The sequence below is a fragment of the Rousettus aegyptiacus genome, unplaced genomic scaffold (assembly GCF_014176215.1).
Source record: "Rousettus aegyptiacus isolate mRouAeg1 unplaced genomic scaffold, mRouAeg1.p scaffold_m13_p_5, whole genome shotgun sequence".
Classification (NCBI taxonomy): Eukaryota; Metazoa; Chordata; class Mammalia; order Chiroptera; family Pteropodidae; genus Rousettus; species Rousettus aegyptiacus.
Window position 1 is genome coordinate 13,798,097 of NW_023416308.1, and position 15,981 is coordinate 13,814,077.

At 42.4% G+C, this 15,981-nt stretch overlaps 1 protein-coding gene and 1 pseudogene across 1 annotated transcript; both read right to left on the minus strand.

Annotated features, from left to right (window-relative positions):
• Positions 1-2,538: 2,538 nt before the first annotated feature.
• Positions 2,539-15,891, minus strand: SNRPD3 (small nuclear ribonucleoprotein D3 polypeptide). Its single transcript, XM_016126144.2, has 4 exons — positions 15,761-15,891; positions 14,271-14,414; positions 4,899-5,091; positions 2,539-2,776 (listed from the first exon to the last, which is right to left on the minus strand). Exons 2-4 carry the CDS (start codon positions 14,394-14,396, stop codon positions 2,715-2,717), a joined length of 381 nt encoding a protein of 126 aa, XP_015981630.1. The 5' UTR covers positions 14,397-14,414; positions 15,761-15,891; the 3' UTR covers positions 2,539-2,714.
• Positions 12,025-12,143, minus strand: LOC118603033 (annotated as a pseudogene).
• Positions 15,892-15,981: the final 90 nt, after the last annotated feature.

Here is a 15,981-nt window from a genome sequence, read left to right on the forward strand (position 1 = left end):
CCCATTCTTAAATATTAAACTCTGAGTAATAGGAAATCCAGGAATAAAAATCAGAAAACCAATGGAAGAAAATAATTAAAAAATAATCCAAGAAAGTTCCCCAGAAATAAAGGATGAGTCAATTCTGAAAGGGTTCAACAAGGCCCTGGCATAATACATGTAAACAGACCTTTGACAACGTGTCATTTGTCATTGTGAAATTTCAGAACACTAGTGACAGAGGGAGTCTCAAAGGGTCAGAACTTGAAACAGCTTCAGACTTTTCTACAGCAGCACAATGTGCTCAATGAAAAAGTAACAATGTCTTCAAAATTCTAAATGAAAAATAATTCCAACCTAGAATTTCATAACCAGTCAAATCAAGTACGAGACATTTCAGTTTCAAAAAACTACTCATGCACCCCTTCCACAGTAGGGCTCTTACCAGAACGAGGTTAAATAAACCAAGAGAAAGGGTTACACAGAAAACAGGAGATTCAACAGAGAGGTATGGGGAGGGCCCATGATGACAGCAACACATTATGGACAAAGAAAAGCCAGTCCAGATAGGGACAGGTTAAGAAGGAATTGATAACATAGATATGTTAATGTCTTTATATAAGTTTGGGGATGAATTAGTGGCAAGGGGACAGAAAAAGTATACAAAAATACAAGGGAATTCTTAATCCTAGGGAAAAGTTCTGTGGGAAAGTAATCTAGTCCATGACACAGCTCAGCTGACTTAAATACTCAGGCATCATGTAAACACTGAATATAATCTAAGCAGAATTACAGTATTGCTCAGATGGGTGACGGGGGTATGTGCACGGCAGGCAGAAGACAGAGACATCAAAAGCTAATGCCTTAAACAAAACATCGAGTAGCCATGCAAATCTATTTAAAGTGTGACATGGAGGCAAATCAAATGAATCAGCCAAGAAACCAAAAGGGACTACCTTCAGGCAGGAAAAATGGGGCAGAAGGGCTGCTGTTTTTCATAATAAAACATGCAGAACTATTTGCTCTTTCAATGTGAATAACTGTTTTTCCCTAAAATGTAGGACATAAAACTATCTGTAAAACGGTTTTTCATTTTTAGTTTTATAAAACTCCCAAATTTTTACTGTGAACACTTAATTAGAAATAAAACTGTGAGAAACCCCCTTTTCGGGATCTAGGTAGGGTTACAGCTCGCCTTTGCCATGTGTAGAATTGTGCAAGGTTGAGATTCCTACATGGTTCCCAGGGTGAACCATGTTGTCAGCTTTTTAGATCCAGGATGCAATTCACTAAGTGTCATTATTTACAGTACTATTCATCGTAAAAGTATAACTTAAGTAGTGATCATATTAAGACATACTCCAGTCTAGGGTCATAATGTAGCTTCAGATATACTGAATCAGAATCGTCTAGCTGAGGGTGGCAAAGGCAGTGTTGAATGCAGACACCTGGCGCCCCCTCTAGACCAATGTAACTGCCATCTCTAGTGATGGGGCCTTGTAATCTTCATTCCTAACAAGATCCTTAGCTCACGTTGAAAACCACTGATCCCACTTGCTATAGTAATCATTCAAGAAGCTTCATTAATAAGCCAAATCATCAATGTCTATAAATCAAAGTGACCAGCACAGAAGCACCATAGTCCATGCAGGGTTACCAGTGGGTATTTCTATCTTAAAGAACTCTATGGAGCGAGAGACATCTGGGCTGCTCTAGTGGGATGATCACTGAAGCCTCACTGTGTCTGTGGTATCGGACCGACCTTCCAATGCCTGCTCCTTAGGGGTCATTATTATAGGAGTAACACGGGATCTGTTACCACTTGGTGAAGTCATGATCAACAGATGCTTTGGGTTTTTTTCTTCCTTTCCTTCCATTACTTGGACAGTCTGTTCAATGAGTGATGTTCTAAGGGCTGATAATCAATCCCTTTTCAATAGTTTTTGTTGTAGCTCATCCTATACTGAACCCCTAAAACACCGCTTTTCAGATTTGTGTTTTTCAGTTATTTGCTTTGCATACACTGCCCTCTCTACCCCTGCTAAATTAAAAACTGTGGTTGTGCCAATCAATGCTTAGAGATGCTCTAATAAATGCACAAAAATCTGCTCCCCACCCCGTGATCATCACGAAACTACTTACAAAGCCAGTATAGGAGCCACAGATGTTAGCCACTAAGATTCTCTGAATTACCTTTTTAATAATAGATTACTTTTGCCAAATGCGGAACCACTGGGGTTTCCAAACTCAGAGATCGGAGTGCTGGACTTTGTCAGGGGCCAGAACCACCATGTTGTGCTGTCCAAACTGAGCTGATGACATTTCCATAAAGGTTACCTGAAAAAAGCACTGTGTAGTGCCTGTCAGAAGATGAAAGAGACAGCCTGTGCGTTTGTGGAGTTTTTTCAAGTGTTGAACCAGCTGACTGGCTTGGAATAGCGACTTAAACTCTTATCAATAACTGCTCCTTCATAGTACTGGCATTTTCCTAGGGTGTCAAAATTTAACCTGCTGTCAAAGCAAACAACACCAAACTCCAAAATGAACATATTACTCTGATTTTCTCAAAAAGAAAAGCAACACAACCACCTTATTTATTTAGTTTAACATTTCTCCTGATCTAAAGAGAAAGATGCCAACAGAAAACCTAGGAGATATACATAAGAACAAACCCAGCTGACCACAGGTAACCTAAAAGAAAAAAATAAGGGTAAAGTTCTGTTCAACAGATAAATTTATCTTCGCTTCTGGAAGATGTTTCCGCGTCCCATTCCACGTCCTCTTCCTCTCGCGGCCACTGGAAGGTGGGGAAGAGAAAGGACAAGGCCAGGTTAGTGTGGTCAGTGAGGACTCATGCCACAGAACCTGAAGCCTTGGGACATCAGCATGGGAAAGGGCCCAACTCTAACGCGTTTCACAGGGGAAAATGGAGTCCCGGAGAGGGGGAAGGACTGGTGGCTGCTGTCAGAGCTGGAGCGGACACCAGACTCCTGCCTTCCAGCCAGCACCACTTTCTACATGAGGCTTCTAAGCAGGGCGCCGAAGAGCGAAGGTGGTTTGGGGTGCAAGTCTGAGAACCAGAGAAAAGAGAAATTCCCAGAGCTGGCCTAGGGCAAGCTAATAAAACATGACAGATGCATTTAATTCACACTTAAAATTCTGAAACAAATACAGTAAATGTTAACATCTGTTCAATCTGGGTGAGGTACTTTATTACTTTTTGAGTGATTCTGCATGTATGAAATGTTATATAACAGCAAAACAAAAAACTAACACAAAAAGCAAACCCATTCTTCATACAAACAGTATGACAAAATTGCTGTTCTCTCTAACCCATGGGATCTAGGAGGGGACCAGGGGTTTTGAAGAACAGGGGAAAATATTCTGATAGTTACTAACCGGAGCCTCACTCTCTCTCCTCTTACACAGTCGGGAGCTGCCCCGAAGGAGGGACGTCACCAGAGAACCCAGCCACATGCTGATGGGACCAGAGCAAGGAGCTGGGAGAGGCACAGATGGCTCAGGCAGAAGCCACTGAGCCTGGGCAAACTCACTGCCATGTGCCTTCTAATGCACAGCCACTGAATTTCACCTTTTGCTAGAGAAGACTGCATAGTTACAGTGACAGAAACAATCTCTCTGTCCCGAGAAAGCAGAGAGTAGCAATTCCATCAAGAAAGCTGGCATTTCTGAAATCATTCCTTCTCTAGGACAAAAGGTCCAGAGCTTCTGGTTCCACATCCCCACAATTCCCTCTTGTCTAGGAAGGGAAAGGAGATTCGCTGATCAGTTTTTTTGGAAGGCATTTTATTATTATTTTAATTCTCAAATTTATTTATTATTATTTATGCCTACAGTGCCTGATGTTCCTAGGTGGTCTCCCATCCGAGTACTAACCAGGCCTGACTCTGCTTAGCTTCCAAGATCAGACATCAGGCTTGTTCAGGGTGGCATGACCATAGACCATGGACTGTGGCTCCACTGGGGCACAAACCCAGGACCTTCTGCATGTAAAGTAGACATGCTAACCTCTACAATATGGAACCATGTCGATGGGAAGGTATTTTAAAGGATTACTCTATTGCATCTATAAACTCAAAGGCTACCTCACATATAAAAAAATATGTATAGCAGCGAAAATTCTGATAGACAATCCAGTGATTTTCCTGCGCCGTCTTATTTGTTTTAAACCAATGTTAAGAGAGATTTTAACGACTACAGTTGCTTTCTGAGCTAATCAATATGACAGAACTTTCCGTGGGCCCAAATAAAATCTCTGATTAGGCTAATGCAGAAGAAAGCTCAAACTAAGTCATTGGGAAAAAGCTAATCTCACTTTTAGAATATACTAATGGAAAGATTTATTTTTAAATATAGGAAGCTTTTGAGATAGAGTCTGGCCACTTTAATGGGTAAAGATGGCCTAAAACTGCTCACTTCTTGTCTGAAAATGGATCCCCACCATTGGCATTTCCCCGTTTATGGTGAGTGTCAACACATATCCCAGGCTCTGTGGGAACTACTGCTCCACTGCGTTAGAAGTCAAGCTAATCCACACGGTGGCGCCCTGCTCAGCAAGCTAGACAAGAGCAAGTTTCCCCAGGCCTTTTGGACATCCTCTCAGAGATGAAATTTACCTACTTTTAAGTTTAAGACAGGAGTCCCTGTCTTTTCTTCTAAGGAGCTACTGTGGATTTTACAGAAGCCTTATAAATGCAATGTAGTGAGGCAAGAGACAGCAGGACAAGGCCCTCAGCCTCTCACAGAAGGGAGCCCTGAGGCTCCAGGGAAAAGGGGTGGCAGTAGGTGTAGAAATGACCGAGGTCAGGTCCACCCCATCCCTAGGCAATAATAGGGCCCTTTTCTAAAAGATATACAACAGCCCCATATGTTAAAACCAATACACGAGAAACACCTACCTTGGGCTTTCAGAATAGCAGCTTTCCCCCGACCAGCCCCTGAGCCTTGGTTTTTATTTTTCATGCTCTTCAACATGGGTGCATTTTTCAGCATGTCAGGCAAAATCAAAAAGCGGATCTTGCTGCCACGGATGTATACCTGCTCCAGCTGTGCCACTCGGCCGTCTCTGTATGTGACAGTGATGTTGGACATCTGGAAGGGAATCACCACCAGCTCATCAGTAAGGGCCAAAAGGGTTAATGGAGAACAGGGGCACAGAAAGGGCCTTGGCTGCTGGGAAGGAAGTCCAGAAATGCAGAAACTAATGTCGGGAAATAAAAGAGCCACCAGGCAAAGCCAGAGGAATGCAAGTACCTACTATGGGCGCCAGGGACTATGCCAAGCACTGTACATATATGGTCCTCACTGCACCCCCTAGGGTGGTAGGAGATTTCCCTTTTTTAAAAATTTATTTTTATTATTATTTTTGTATGTCTACAGCACCTGGTCTTCCTAGGTGGTTTGCCATCTAAGTACTAACCAGGCCTGATCTTGCTTAACTTCTGGGATCAGACGGGATTGGATTTGTTCAGGGTGGCATGGCCATAGACTGTTTTATCCTTAAAAATGGGAAAGCCGCCTTGCCTAAAATAAACAGACAGACAGATAGATTAAAAAAAAAAAAAAAAAAAAAAAAAAAGACCTTGTCCAAAGTCAAACAGCCAGAATGGAGGGACTCCAGATTTGAGTCAAGCCAGCATGGCTCCAGAGCTCTCACTGCTATACTGCTTCCCCTGCCAACATGTGAGGCTCTCTCAGCAGTGATAAACCCTAATTAAAACAGCTTTGAACTGCCTATCCAAACTGTGTCCTCTCCTGCATCTGCCCAGCACAAAGACTGCAAAGGTACAATGAAGGTCATGAGCATGCACCAGATATGGTTCCTATTCTCCCAGAGTGTACCCTAGAAGAGCCCCTCTGGCTTAGGTGACTAGGGACTGAGAAGTGGAGGTGGCAGTGCCTGTATGAAGGACCTGGAATATTGGAGCAGTGTGAGACAAGAGCTAGCGCAGAGAGACAGGACACTCAGGCAGGAACCTACAGGATGCAAGGACTAGAGCAGTGGATTGGGATGGAGGAAAGAGTTGTCACCTTACAGAAAACCGGGGGAGGGAGGTCACGCAAGTTCGTGGACAGAGGCAGGGAGGATGGGGTTAAGGCAGCACTTTGGAGAGATGAATATGCCAATATGGATAAATTGTGAAACTGAGGTGGGGAGCTGAGCAGTCGAGCAGACTGGCTTGGTGTGGGAAGGTGACACAAACCTGCCAGTGCCGATTTCCACAGCTGGGTATCACATTTACCAGAAAAAGTGGCTTATTCTATGAGTCTTCTGGAGGGAAGAGAATTACAATTTATTCGGAATGGGTCAGGCCCACGTTGCAGACAGGTGTGCTGTTTGCCCGGACTGGCTTGTTTCCATCTTATTATACTCACTCTCTCCTTTCTTCACGTGCTGACTGACAGCCTCTGCTTGAACACCCAGAATATGAAAAAACTAACAACACTCTAGGGCCACCCCAACCATTATGTGAGTTCAAACAGTTTCGAGAGCTTCAACCTACTGGTCCCTCAGGGGTGACAGGGCTCAAACTACCCTTCTCCAGCCCCAACACCCCATTTCTTAGCAAATTTTCACATTGTTTCTAAATCCTTGCCATCCTGTTCTTGCCTCGTAGAACTTCTGCGGCCACAAATGAACACTAGATATGGTTATACCATCGAGAGAAAAACGTGGGTCTGACCCACACTAAGTCAGGCTCACAATAACAGACACTGACACACCGGTGACTCCACAGGGACCCAAACAGGCCTGGGAACATACCTGAAGCCCAGCCCTGCCATCAGTCAGGAGCATAACCCTGGCTAAAGTTCTGGGCTCCCCTGAGCCTCAGTTCCCTAACTTACAAAGTGAAGAAAAACACAACATAACAAAGTCAATGTTTGCTGAACATTAGCTAGTGTCCCAGGTGATTTCACACAGCAACTCATTTTATGTCACACAATCCACTGAGATAGATACTATCACCATCCCAGCTAGAGATGAAGCAGCACAGGCCCTCAGAAGCCACACCCTTACTCACTCCATTCTCCTGCCCAAGGTCACACTGTCCTGTATGGCCTGGCTGGGGTTTGAACCCAGATCCACCTGACGAAACTCACACTCTTATCCATACACTGGACTACCACATACTTCCTAAAATTATTAAACAAATTATATGGGACAAATACATCTAAATGTTGTCCTATTGCTTAGTACATAATAGGACCTCATTAAATGGTGAATCAGAATGATAGTCAAAATGCCTACTTTAGAGTCTGTGCTGATGCCAAGTCACTTCTCCAGGACATTTTAGTACATCTCATTCCTTCCTGTCATAAACTCCCCAATCCGCTTTGAGAATCCCTGACAGAGGTTGTTATGCAAGATCAACAAGATGTAAACTAAGTGTTTTCACAAATGGCACGAGTCCTGGCTGAAGCAGGAAAGAGTCCAGTATCATCTGACTCATATTCCAAACCTAAGAACCAGGTTGGCTATCACTCTCATGTTCTCCCTGCCGTACCGTCTGAGAAATGACTGCTGTGTACAAAGCCCCACAGTCCCAATGCCCATCTACCCACACGGCTTGTTAATAACTCTGAGCTGGGTTCCCGTAAGCCAAAGGCAGTCTTTTGAGTGAACTAGGTTTTAATGAAAGTCAGGCAGAAATACCCGGTTTACTCAACTCACTCAAATAACCACAATAAAACAGTTACCCACACGGTTACCCACAGTCTGAAAATATTAAAAGGAAAATTCCGGAAATAAAGAATTCATAAGTTTTCATTTGCACGCCATTCTGAGTGGTGTGATGACATCTCATGACAGTCCGCTTCATCCCACCCAGGACATGAACCGTCCCTTTGTTCATCCTCCCCACACTGTATAAACTACTTGCCCGTTAGCCACTTAGTAGTCATCTCGGTTACCAGATTAACCTGTTTCGGTATTCAAGTAACCCTTATTTTACTTAATAATGTCCCCAAAACCATTCATTTAATTTTTATTAGATATAATTGTTCTATTTTATTATTGTTGTTAATCTTTCACTGTGCCTAATTTATAAAAAACATAGTACACACAGGGTTTGATACTATTCTTGGTTACAAGCACCCACTAGGGGGTCTTGTAACGTATCCCCTTGGATAAGAGGGTCCTACTATATAGGAATTTCCTCATACCTGGGGCTAAGAGAGCAATAGCTCCAGGGCTGTAAAGCAATGTTAAGGTGCCTCGGGGTCATCAATCACAGCATTCCTGTTGTGGGGCATACAGCAGGCTCTCTGCCCTACCACTGATAGTAGAGCCTCCTTTCTACTCATTTTCCTGCCTAAAATCTGACAGTCACAGTTGAGGGTTTGAAATATTCAGAGGCAACAGGATCTAATAAGTTTACTCTATGCCTCACCTTTAGAGACTATAGTTAAGATCACAGACTTGGGTTTAGATCCGCTACTTCCATGTCCGGCCACCTGGGCATCTGGAAGCATGTCCTCAGAGAGGTCCTTGTGATGACCTCAGGATCTACTGTATGTAAAACTAGCAGAGTGCCTGGCACAGAATAAGCATGCAGTGAATGGAAGCTTCTGGTACTATTAAGCACATAGCCTTTTGGAGAAAGGTCCTAGCTTGACAAGTTAAACTAAGACTTAAAATATTTAACAGTGCCCCAATCTTGGTTTTTAAATTCTATTCCCAATCTAAAAAAACCCCAAGGCTCCTTGAAGATTTAAATGGCTGATTCCAGAGCTGGGTTAGGGAAGGCAAAAGATGGGCCTGACACAAACACCTTGTGCCAGAAGGTAAGGCTGTGCTCCCCTAAAATGACCAGGACATACCAAAAGATATAGGAATCAGCTTGAGGGGCCTCTTATTGGTCAAATAGTGATAATGTGAACATCACAATAATGATAGTAACAGACATAACCTATTTAATAAAATAGAAATGCAAAGCCCGCAGTGATAATAAATGAATAAATGGAGAATAAAGAAAGTCTCCTCCATACAGACCTAATAAATACAGAAAGAATGATGGAGTTTTGTTTTTGTTTTTCAATCATTCTTTGCTATCATCATAGTAAAAAGATTCAAAAAAGAATCTTCCCTGGATGCTAAATGAGGTAGGAGTGTGTATGTGTGCACATGTCTGCACGCTAATGAGAAATAGTATACTCACAAGATATTTACTTAAAAAAATCTCCCCACAAAATTCTCTTTAGTTACAAAAAGCAAAAAAATATATGGTGAAAACACCACATGACACCTTAACCAAATAATCAAGGTTAACAAAATCAATGAGGGGAAAAGGCGTTTTTGAGCCTTTGGGTGCGACACCATGAAGAAATAAAATCACTTACATAGTCACAATCAAAAGCATAACCCAAATCTAATCACGTGGAAACACCAGAGAAACCCCAATCAAGGGACATTCTAAAAAAAATAACTGGCTCTATTTTTCAAAAACATCAGTGGTGCGAAAAGCAAAAGTGGAAGAACCAAGACTAAAGAAGCATAAAGTGAGCTGACAACTAAGCGAAGTGCTGCAGATACGAAAACGTCGTCTTGAACATTATTGGGACACTTGTAGAAATTGGAATATGGACTGCAGGCTAAAGTACTGATTCAACAATGAAGTTTCTGATTTAATAACTAAACTATACTGTGGACACAACAGGAAAATATAACGTTATTAAGAAATATACACAAAAGTATTATGCAATAAAAGAGTATGATGAATGTTATCCACTATCAAATAGTTGGGGGAAAAAATATATAGATAAGACTTCTAGGAATTACCCTCTTCTTTACAAATAATATTTACTGTGTTTTATGGTCATAAACTTAACCGATGCTTGTCATTTTCAAAATGAGAAAAAAAATTTTAAATACTTTTAATCACATATAATTTCCACTAAAAGGTAACTACTCACTTTGGATTTATTTTTATAAAACTGGGAACATATTGTGGAGTTTAAAAAATTTCCCCGCACTATGTCAACAGCATTTTCCCATGATATTAAATACTCTCCAAGGCTATTTTATTGGATAAATAATATTCTTTGCAATATACCCTATTTGTTTATCACAATTTACTTAACTCATTAGAAATGTTAGTTGTTTTCATTATTAAAAACAGGACTGCAATGGCTATCCTCACATATAAACCTGGGCCCACAATTTTGGATGTTTCTAGAGGAACAACTATGGCATCAAAGGGCATGAACTGTTCTACACTGACATAGGTTAAATGTGTTTCCAGAAAGGGTGTAACGATTTACATTTCTGGCAGAGTAGCAAGGAACCCTTGGTAGCATAATTTTCTTTTCCCAATTTGCAAGTTTTAACATTCTTACTGTTTTCTAACTGACTACAGGAGGGCTAAGACAGCACTTGTAGCAGTCATTAAGACTCTCCTAAGAACTTTTGGGAACCCCTCACACTGGACACCTAATAAAATTCACAACCAAATTTTCCCCAAAGTTACATATAGTCTAGAAAATTAAAATTATGTGGCTTATTTCTACTTATTATTCCTCACCTTAAAGCTCCCTTTATGATTTTTAATATTTTACCAAGTATTTGACAAGAATTCTTTCTTAAAAAATTTTTTTTTCCTGATTTTGAAGAATCCCTTGGTTCCCTCCTTGACTTTTAATAAACACAGGATGCTTCAAGCCCATGGTGCATACACATAACCACGAACAGAAACTTCCCCATTTGGAAGTCTCTGGTTCTGTCATCCACACTCAAGCTGGGCAAGAGATGGGATATACTCCATCAGGTCCCATCTCTGCTACAAACAAAAATCAACTAAAGAGGCCTACGTGGAGAGCCATACAGGTCTTGCTTACCCCAAGCACACAAGGCCTCCAGGAGATGCTCAGAGCAGCATGTGTGGGGCACTGTCATCTATAGTTGACACCACATACCATAGCACTGGTCACTTTGTAGCTGTGGGGTGCGGGGAATGGGAGAGCAAGGCTCTCTGCCTTCCTAGCCAAACCTCAGATGCACAAAAGCACCTACACCCTCTGATCCAATGAGCACCGCGTCAAGAACCTCATCCTAGGTTTAATGTATGCATACATTACATTTTCAAATGCCAAAAAAAGGCTATAGGGAGCTACAGTAAAAATCCCCAAGGAAGCGAAAAAGGAATATTTTGTACGGGGATGTTGAGCACATTATCTAATAAGGCTATATAGCTCCATTAGGGCTCAGGAAAAAATGTCTCCCATATCTGAGTGCCTGGGAAAACTGTACAACTGGTATTTTATCTTAAGGACACTTTCACCTCAGAATTGATGATTTCCCTTTGCTTGGCCTCCAGGAAGCTTAGAACTGAATGCTCTAAGCTTAAAATTGAATGTACCTTTATTAAATGTACAGGGATTCAAGTTTACATTTCTGGGTACTGAATGCCTGGCTTCATTTTGCTATCTACCCCAGCTTACCTGCACCTTGACCTGCCTACTTTGATCCTACCTATACATTTTTTATAACCTACTTTAAGCTCTTTTTGAAAGATAGAGCAAAAATAAAATACTAAATACACACACACACACACACACACACACACACACACACACACACACCTCTAGGGGGAAAAGTCCATGACAACTGTGGTCTCTCATTTGTTTTCCTAATCTTTGTGGGGTGACCCATCCCACTTTTGTATTAGAAAATGTTATTAAAACCCAACATCAAATAGCAAAAACTAAACTCCAGCTGTCATCTAGCACAGAACAAGCAGAGTAAGTGCTAGGAGGATGCTCTCATTCCCAAAGCTACTAACTGGGGCCAGGAAGGAAGGAGAGCAGTGGGCACTGTGAGCCATTGGCCTCCCCATTCCTGGGATGGTGAGTAAACCACACTGTTCACTGCTGCTAGGTTCAGCTCTGCCACAGCCTGCTGGGTTTTATTCAATGTGCCAAGTTTAGGTAGACCCAGCGAAGACTTACACCTTGGCATGGGCAAGTGTTATGGGATGAACTATGCCCCACTCTCAAATTCTTAGGTTGAAGTCTTTTTTTTTTTTTTTATGCCTACAGCACCTGGTCTTCCTAGGTGATCTCCCACCCAAGTACTAACCAGGCCAGACCCTGCTTAGCTTCCAAGATCAGACGGGATTGGGCATGTTCAGGGTAGCATGGCCACAGACTTAGGTTGAATTCTTAACTTACCCCCTCCCCCCGTACCAGTACCTCAGAATGTGACTGTATTTAGAAACTGAATCTTTACAGAGGTAACTGGGCCCTAATCCAATATGACTTGTGTCCTTCTGAGATTAGCATATAGACACGCACAAAGTGAAGACCATGTGAAGACATAGGAAGAAGCTGGCCACCTATAAGCTTTCCTTCTTGGCTCTCAGTAGAACCAACTCCAAGACACCTTGAGCTCAGCCTCCTAGGCTCCAAAACCTGGAGAGAATAAATATCTGTTATTTAAGTCACTCAACATGGAACTTTGTTGTGGCAGCCCTCGCAGATTAATACAGGCAGCAGGTAGGTGGCTGGCTCCCACCATATGACAAGCATTCACTTATTTATTCTGCACTACAGCCCCAAGGCTGAGGTGTTAGTTTCATACTCAATTTAGAAAGGAGGAAAGAGAGGGTGAAGCAAGCCCAAAGCTTGCTCCAAGTCACACCAGGTGGCAGGCTACAACCTGATTCCAGTTCCATCTATCACTAGGGTCTGGTCTGTGTGCTTTACCCCACACACTGGTTGCATCTGAGAGAACACCGATATTATCTGGTCAGTCATCTTCACATTACATACAGATGAACAATCTGAAGTCTTGAAGCCTAGTAAGCTGTTTAAATCCCCAAACCCCAGTCTTTCACTCTACTCACCAAACTAAAGTTCAAAACAGATGAAAATGCCTTAAGCCAGAGAACAGAATCTCTAACAGGGGTACCCCACAAAGGCAAAGGAGGCCAGGCATCACAAGACCCTTAGAGAGCCCACACCACCCATCTTTACAGCATCAACACTGAGAAAAACCTGTGGTCACTAGACACCTATCTCCCTGAATGCCTGGGAACTGCCCCAGCTGGTCAACTTGGCATGAAAATGGTGCTCAAAACTACAGAGAAATCATAAACAAATGAATGACCGTGGTAAACAATGGATAGTTAGGACACCTGATCCACAGAGTGACCCTGGGTAAGTCATTTTTTGACCTTCAGTTTCCTCACCTCGGAAATATTAACAGGTACCATATGTTGCATTTATAATGTGCAAGGTGCTGAGCTAGCTGCTGCTCACACATACCTGATCTTTATGACACCCTGAATGTAGGTGTTATCCCTGTGGCAGTCTTTAGAGTGCTCTGAGTTCTCCCTGCAAGGGACAGCAGGCTGAGAGGTATGCAAGGAGCTGACAGCCACCAGCTGCTACTTTTGAGATCCATTACAGCATTCACTCTGAGGCTACTCTCTCCCCAGGGTTCCAGGCAATGACTGACCACAGCGGAGGTACTAGAGCCTAGCCATTTCTGCCCAATACTAAATTCTTCAGTCTTGGCATCTACACCACAGAGGACCCAAAATAATATCATCCTCATTTTACAGACAAGGAAACTGAAGTGATTAAGATGCCTAAGATTATACAATTAGGATTCAAACTAACATCTGATTCCAAAGCCAATGCTTTAAAGAACCAATGGTTTAAAGAAGAAGTGTGCTGATACATTTTATAATGTTATATAAATTCACGTGATTATTGGCAAAAGGGAAAGTAGTGCCATGGGAAAAGCGCCATATCAGGAAGTTGCTCCACCATTTACTGTTAGCAAGGTGACATTCAGTTAATCAGTCCTTTAATCTTATTCTACCTATTTTATAGATGACAAAACTCTCACCAAACCCACCTCAAAAGGCAGTTGCTATAATCAGATAACCCCCTCCCCAAGAAAATTGGCAAATAAACAAAGTATGTGAGTGAAAGATTCTGCTAACTGCAAAGCATTATGTAAACATGTGGAGGCAAATGGAAAATCCCAACAGAAGGAATACTGTCAAGTCTCTTAAACAGGTCTCCCAAATACAGGAGAAAACAGTTATGGAATGAAAAAAAAAAAAAAAAGACAAAGTTAAATATTCCAAACTTCTGAATGGGCTTTTATTCATGCTCGTATCCCCATACCTATCCTATACTAGTCCCTGGTACATATCAGGCACTCGATAAATAACTGTTTAATAAGAACTTCAAAAGACCTCCAATATCCATCTTTCTGCTTTCCAGAACAAAGGCATGAGCTTCCCTCAGTCTCATATGCATACCTGGCAGTTCATGTTGTCCTCTGCCTCAATAAGCTTCCCACGATACACCTCACCGGTGTTTGTCTCACATGTCACAATGTGACCCTCGGCCTCATGTAGGACTTTAATCGGCACACCAATAGACATCTTGGAAGGAAGAGAGTTCTACAGTGAGAGAGACAACAGTTAGTTCATCTTTCAGAGCCTGAGAAGGCATGCTGCAAACATACCGGGCCTACCTTAAAACCAGACACTCCAGAATACTTTGGAAAAATGTCAAAACTGCATTTTCTACAGGAAAAAAAAAAGGAGCTTAACTCCTAGCGTGAGGTACCTATCTGACTAATACATGTAGCTGTGGGAGGAAATAGGGGCCTGGATAGAGAGAAATCTAATGGGAATGAAAAGTACCTCCCAGCCCCCTCTCTGCTACCATGTCCCTTTTATCTTCATCAAATAACCATCAATCAATTCCGTGTTTTGCGGGGAAGGGGGTTGGACTTCTCGTGCCTTACAATGTATTTGCAACCCATGGTTTGAGAACCCATGATATAAACCTGAGCTGTCCCATACAGCCACCACTGTTCACATATAGCTATTTAAATTAAACTTAATTAAAACAAAATAAAATTACAAATTCAGTCCTTCACTAGCCACATTTCAAGTGTTTAACAGCCACATGTGGCTAATATTACGCATATACATGTACAACATTAAACAATGCAGGTATAGACCAAAGGATCTAGACAAATCTAGAAGAGGCTGTGCATTTAATTTAACCCATTCGATGTCTTTTAACCCTCTGCTTCACCAACGAGGCTAAAGAGAAAATATCAAAGTGTTCAAAAATTGACAATGTGCTATAAGCAAGAAATGCTTATCTTAGAGGAAAAACAATCAGGGCAAGCGCTTGGCTTTATATAATTAAAAGAGACAAGTGGTGGATTTTTTTATTCCGAAATGAGCAAGGACTGAAGGCTGAAACGCATCATGTATGTTCAAGACAGGAAAGAGAACACGAGGTTGGGAAAGACAGATTCCCTTGGTGAGGAGCCTTAGAAGTTTGGATTTTAGGCTTAAGACAGTAGGGAACTACTACAAGATTACAGGTAAGGAATGATCCAATCAAAAGGCTGCAGCACTTACAAAATGGATCAATTTAGAAACAGGGACATTTTTGATAAAACTTCTTTAACTGTGGAAAGCATGGGGGAACCAGTGCCTGAAAAGGGGATTGAGGCAATCAGCCAGAAATTATTCCAGAACTCTGCCTGCATACTTCGAAAAATAATGACCCGGAGAGGTACAGAAAGTGAACAGCATGTACTCTGGGGGAAAACTAGTGAACTCACTTCCAGGCACTGGCGTGGTGACGCCAATGTTTGGGTGGCCCCAGCTTCCTGCACTTCTCCCTCCAAGATCCCCAGGGCTCCACGGCGGTGAAGCCTCTCTAGGCCCCAAGCCCTCCCAGGTGTCTTGGACCACCCTCGCTGTCCACAACATCTCCTCACCGGCTCTGGCCTCCTCTTCCTTTCCGGGGCCGCAGCGGAGACTCAGGTTACCGCGAAGGCGTGAGACGATCGAATGGCGGGTCCCGCGCTCCCAGAATACCTTGCGTTCCCAAAATGCCGCGCGTAGAGCCCGCCCTCTTAAAATTTCCCTTGTAGTAAGCCTGGTCTCGCCTCCGCTTCTTCCTCACCCTGCCGGCTGGGAAACGTAGGCTCTAGTACAA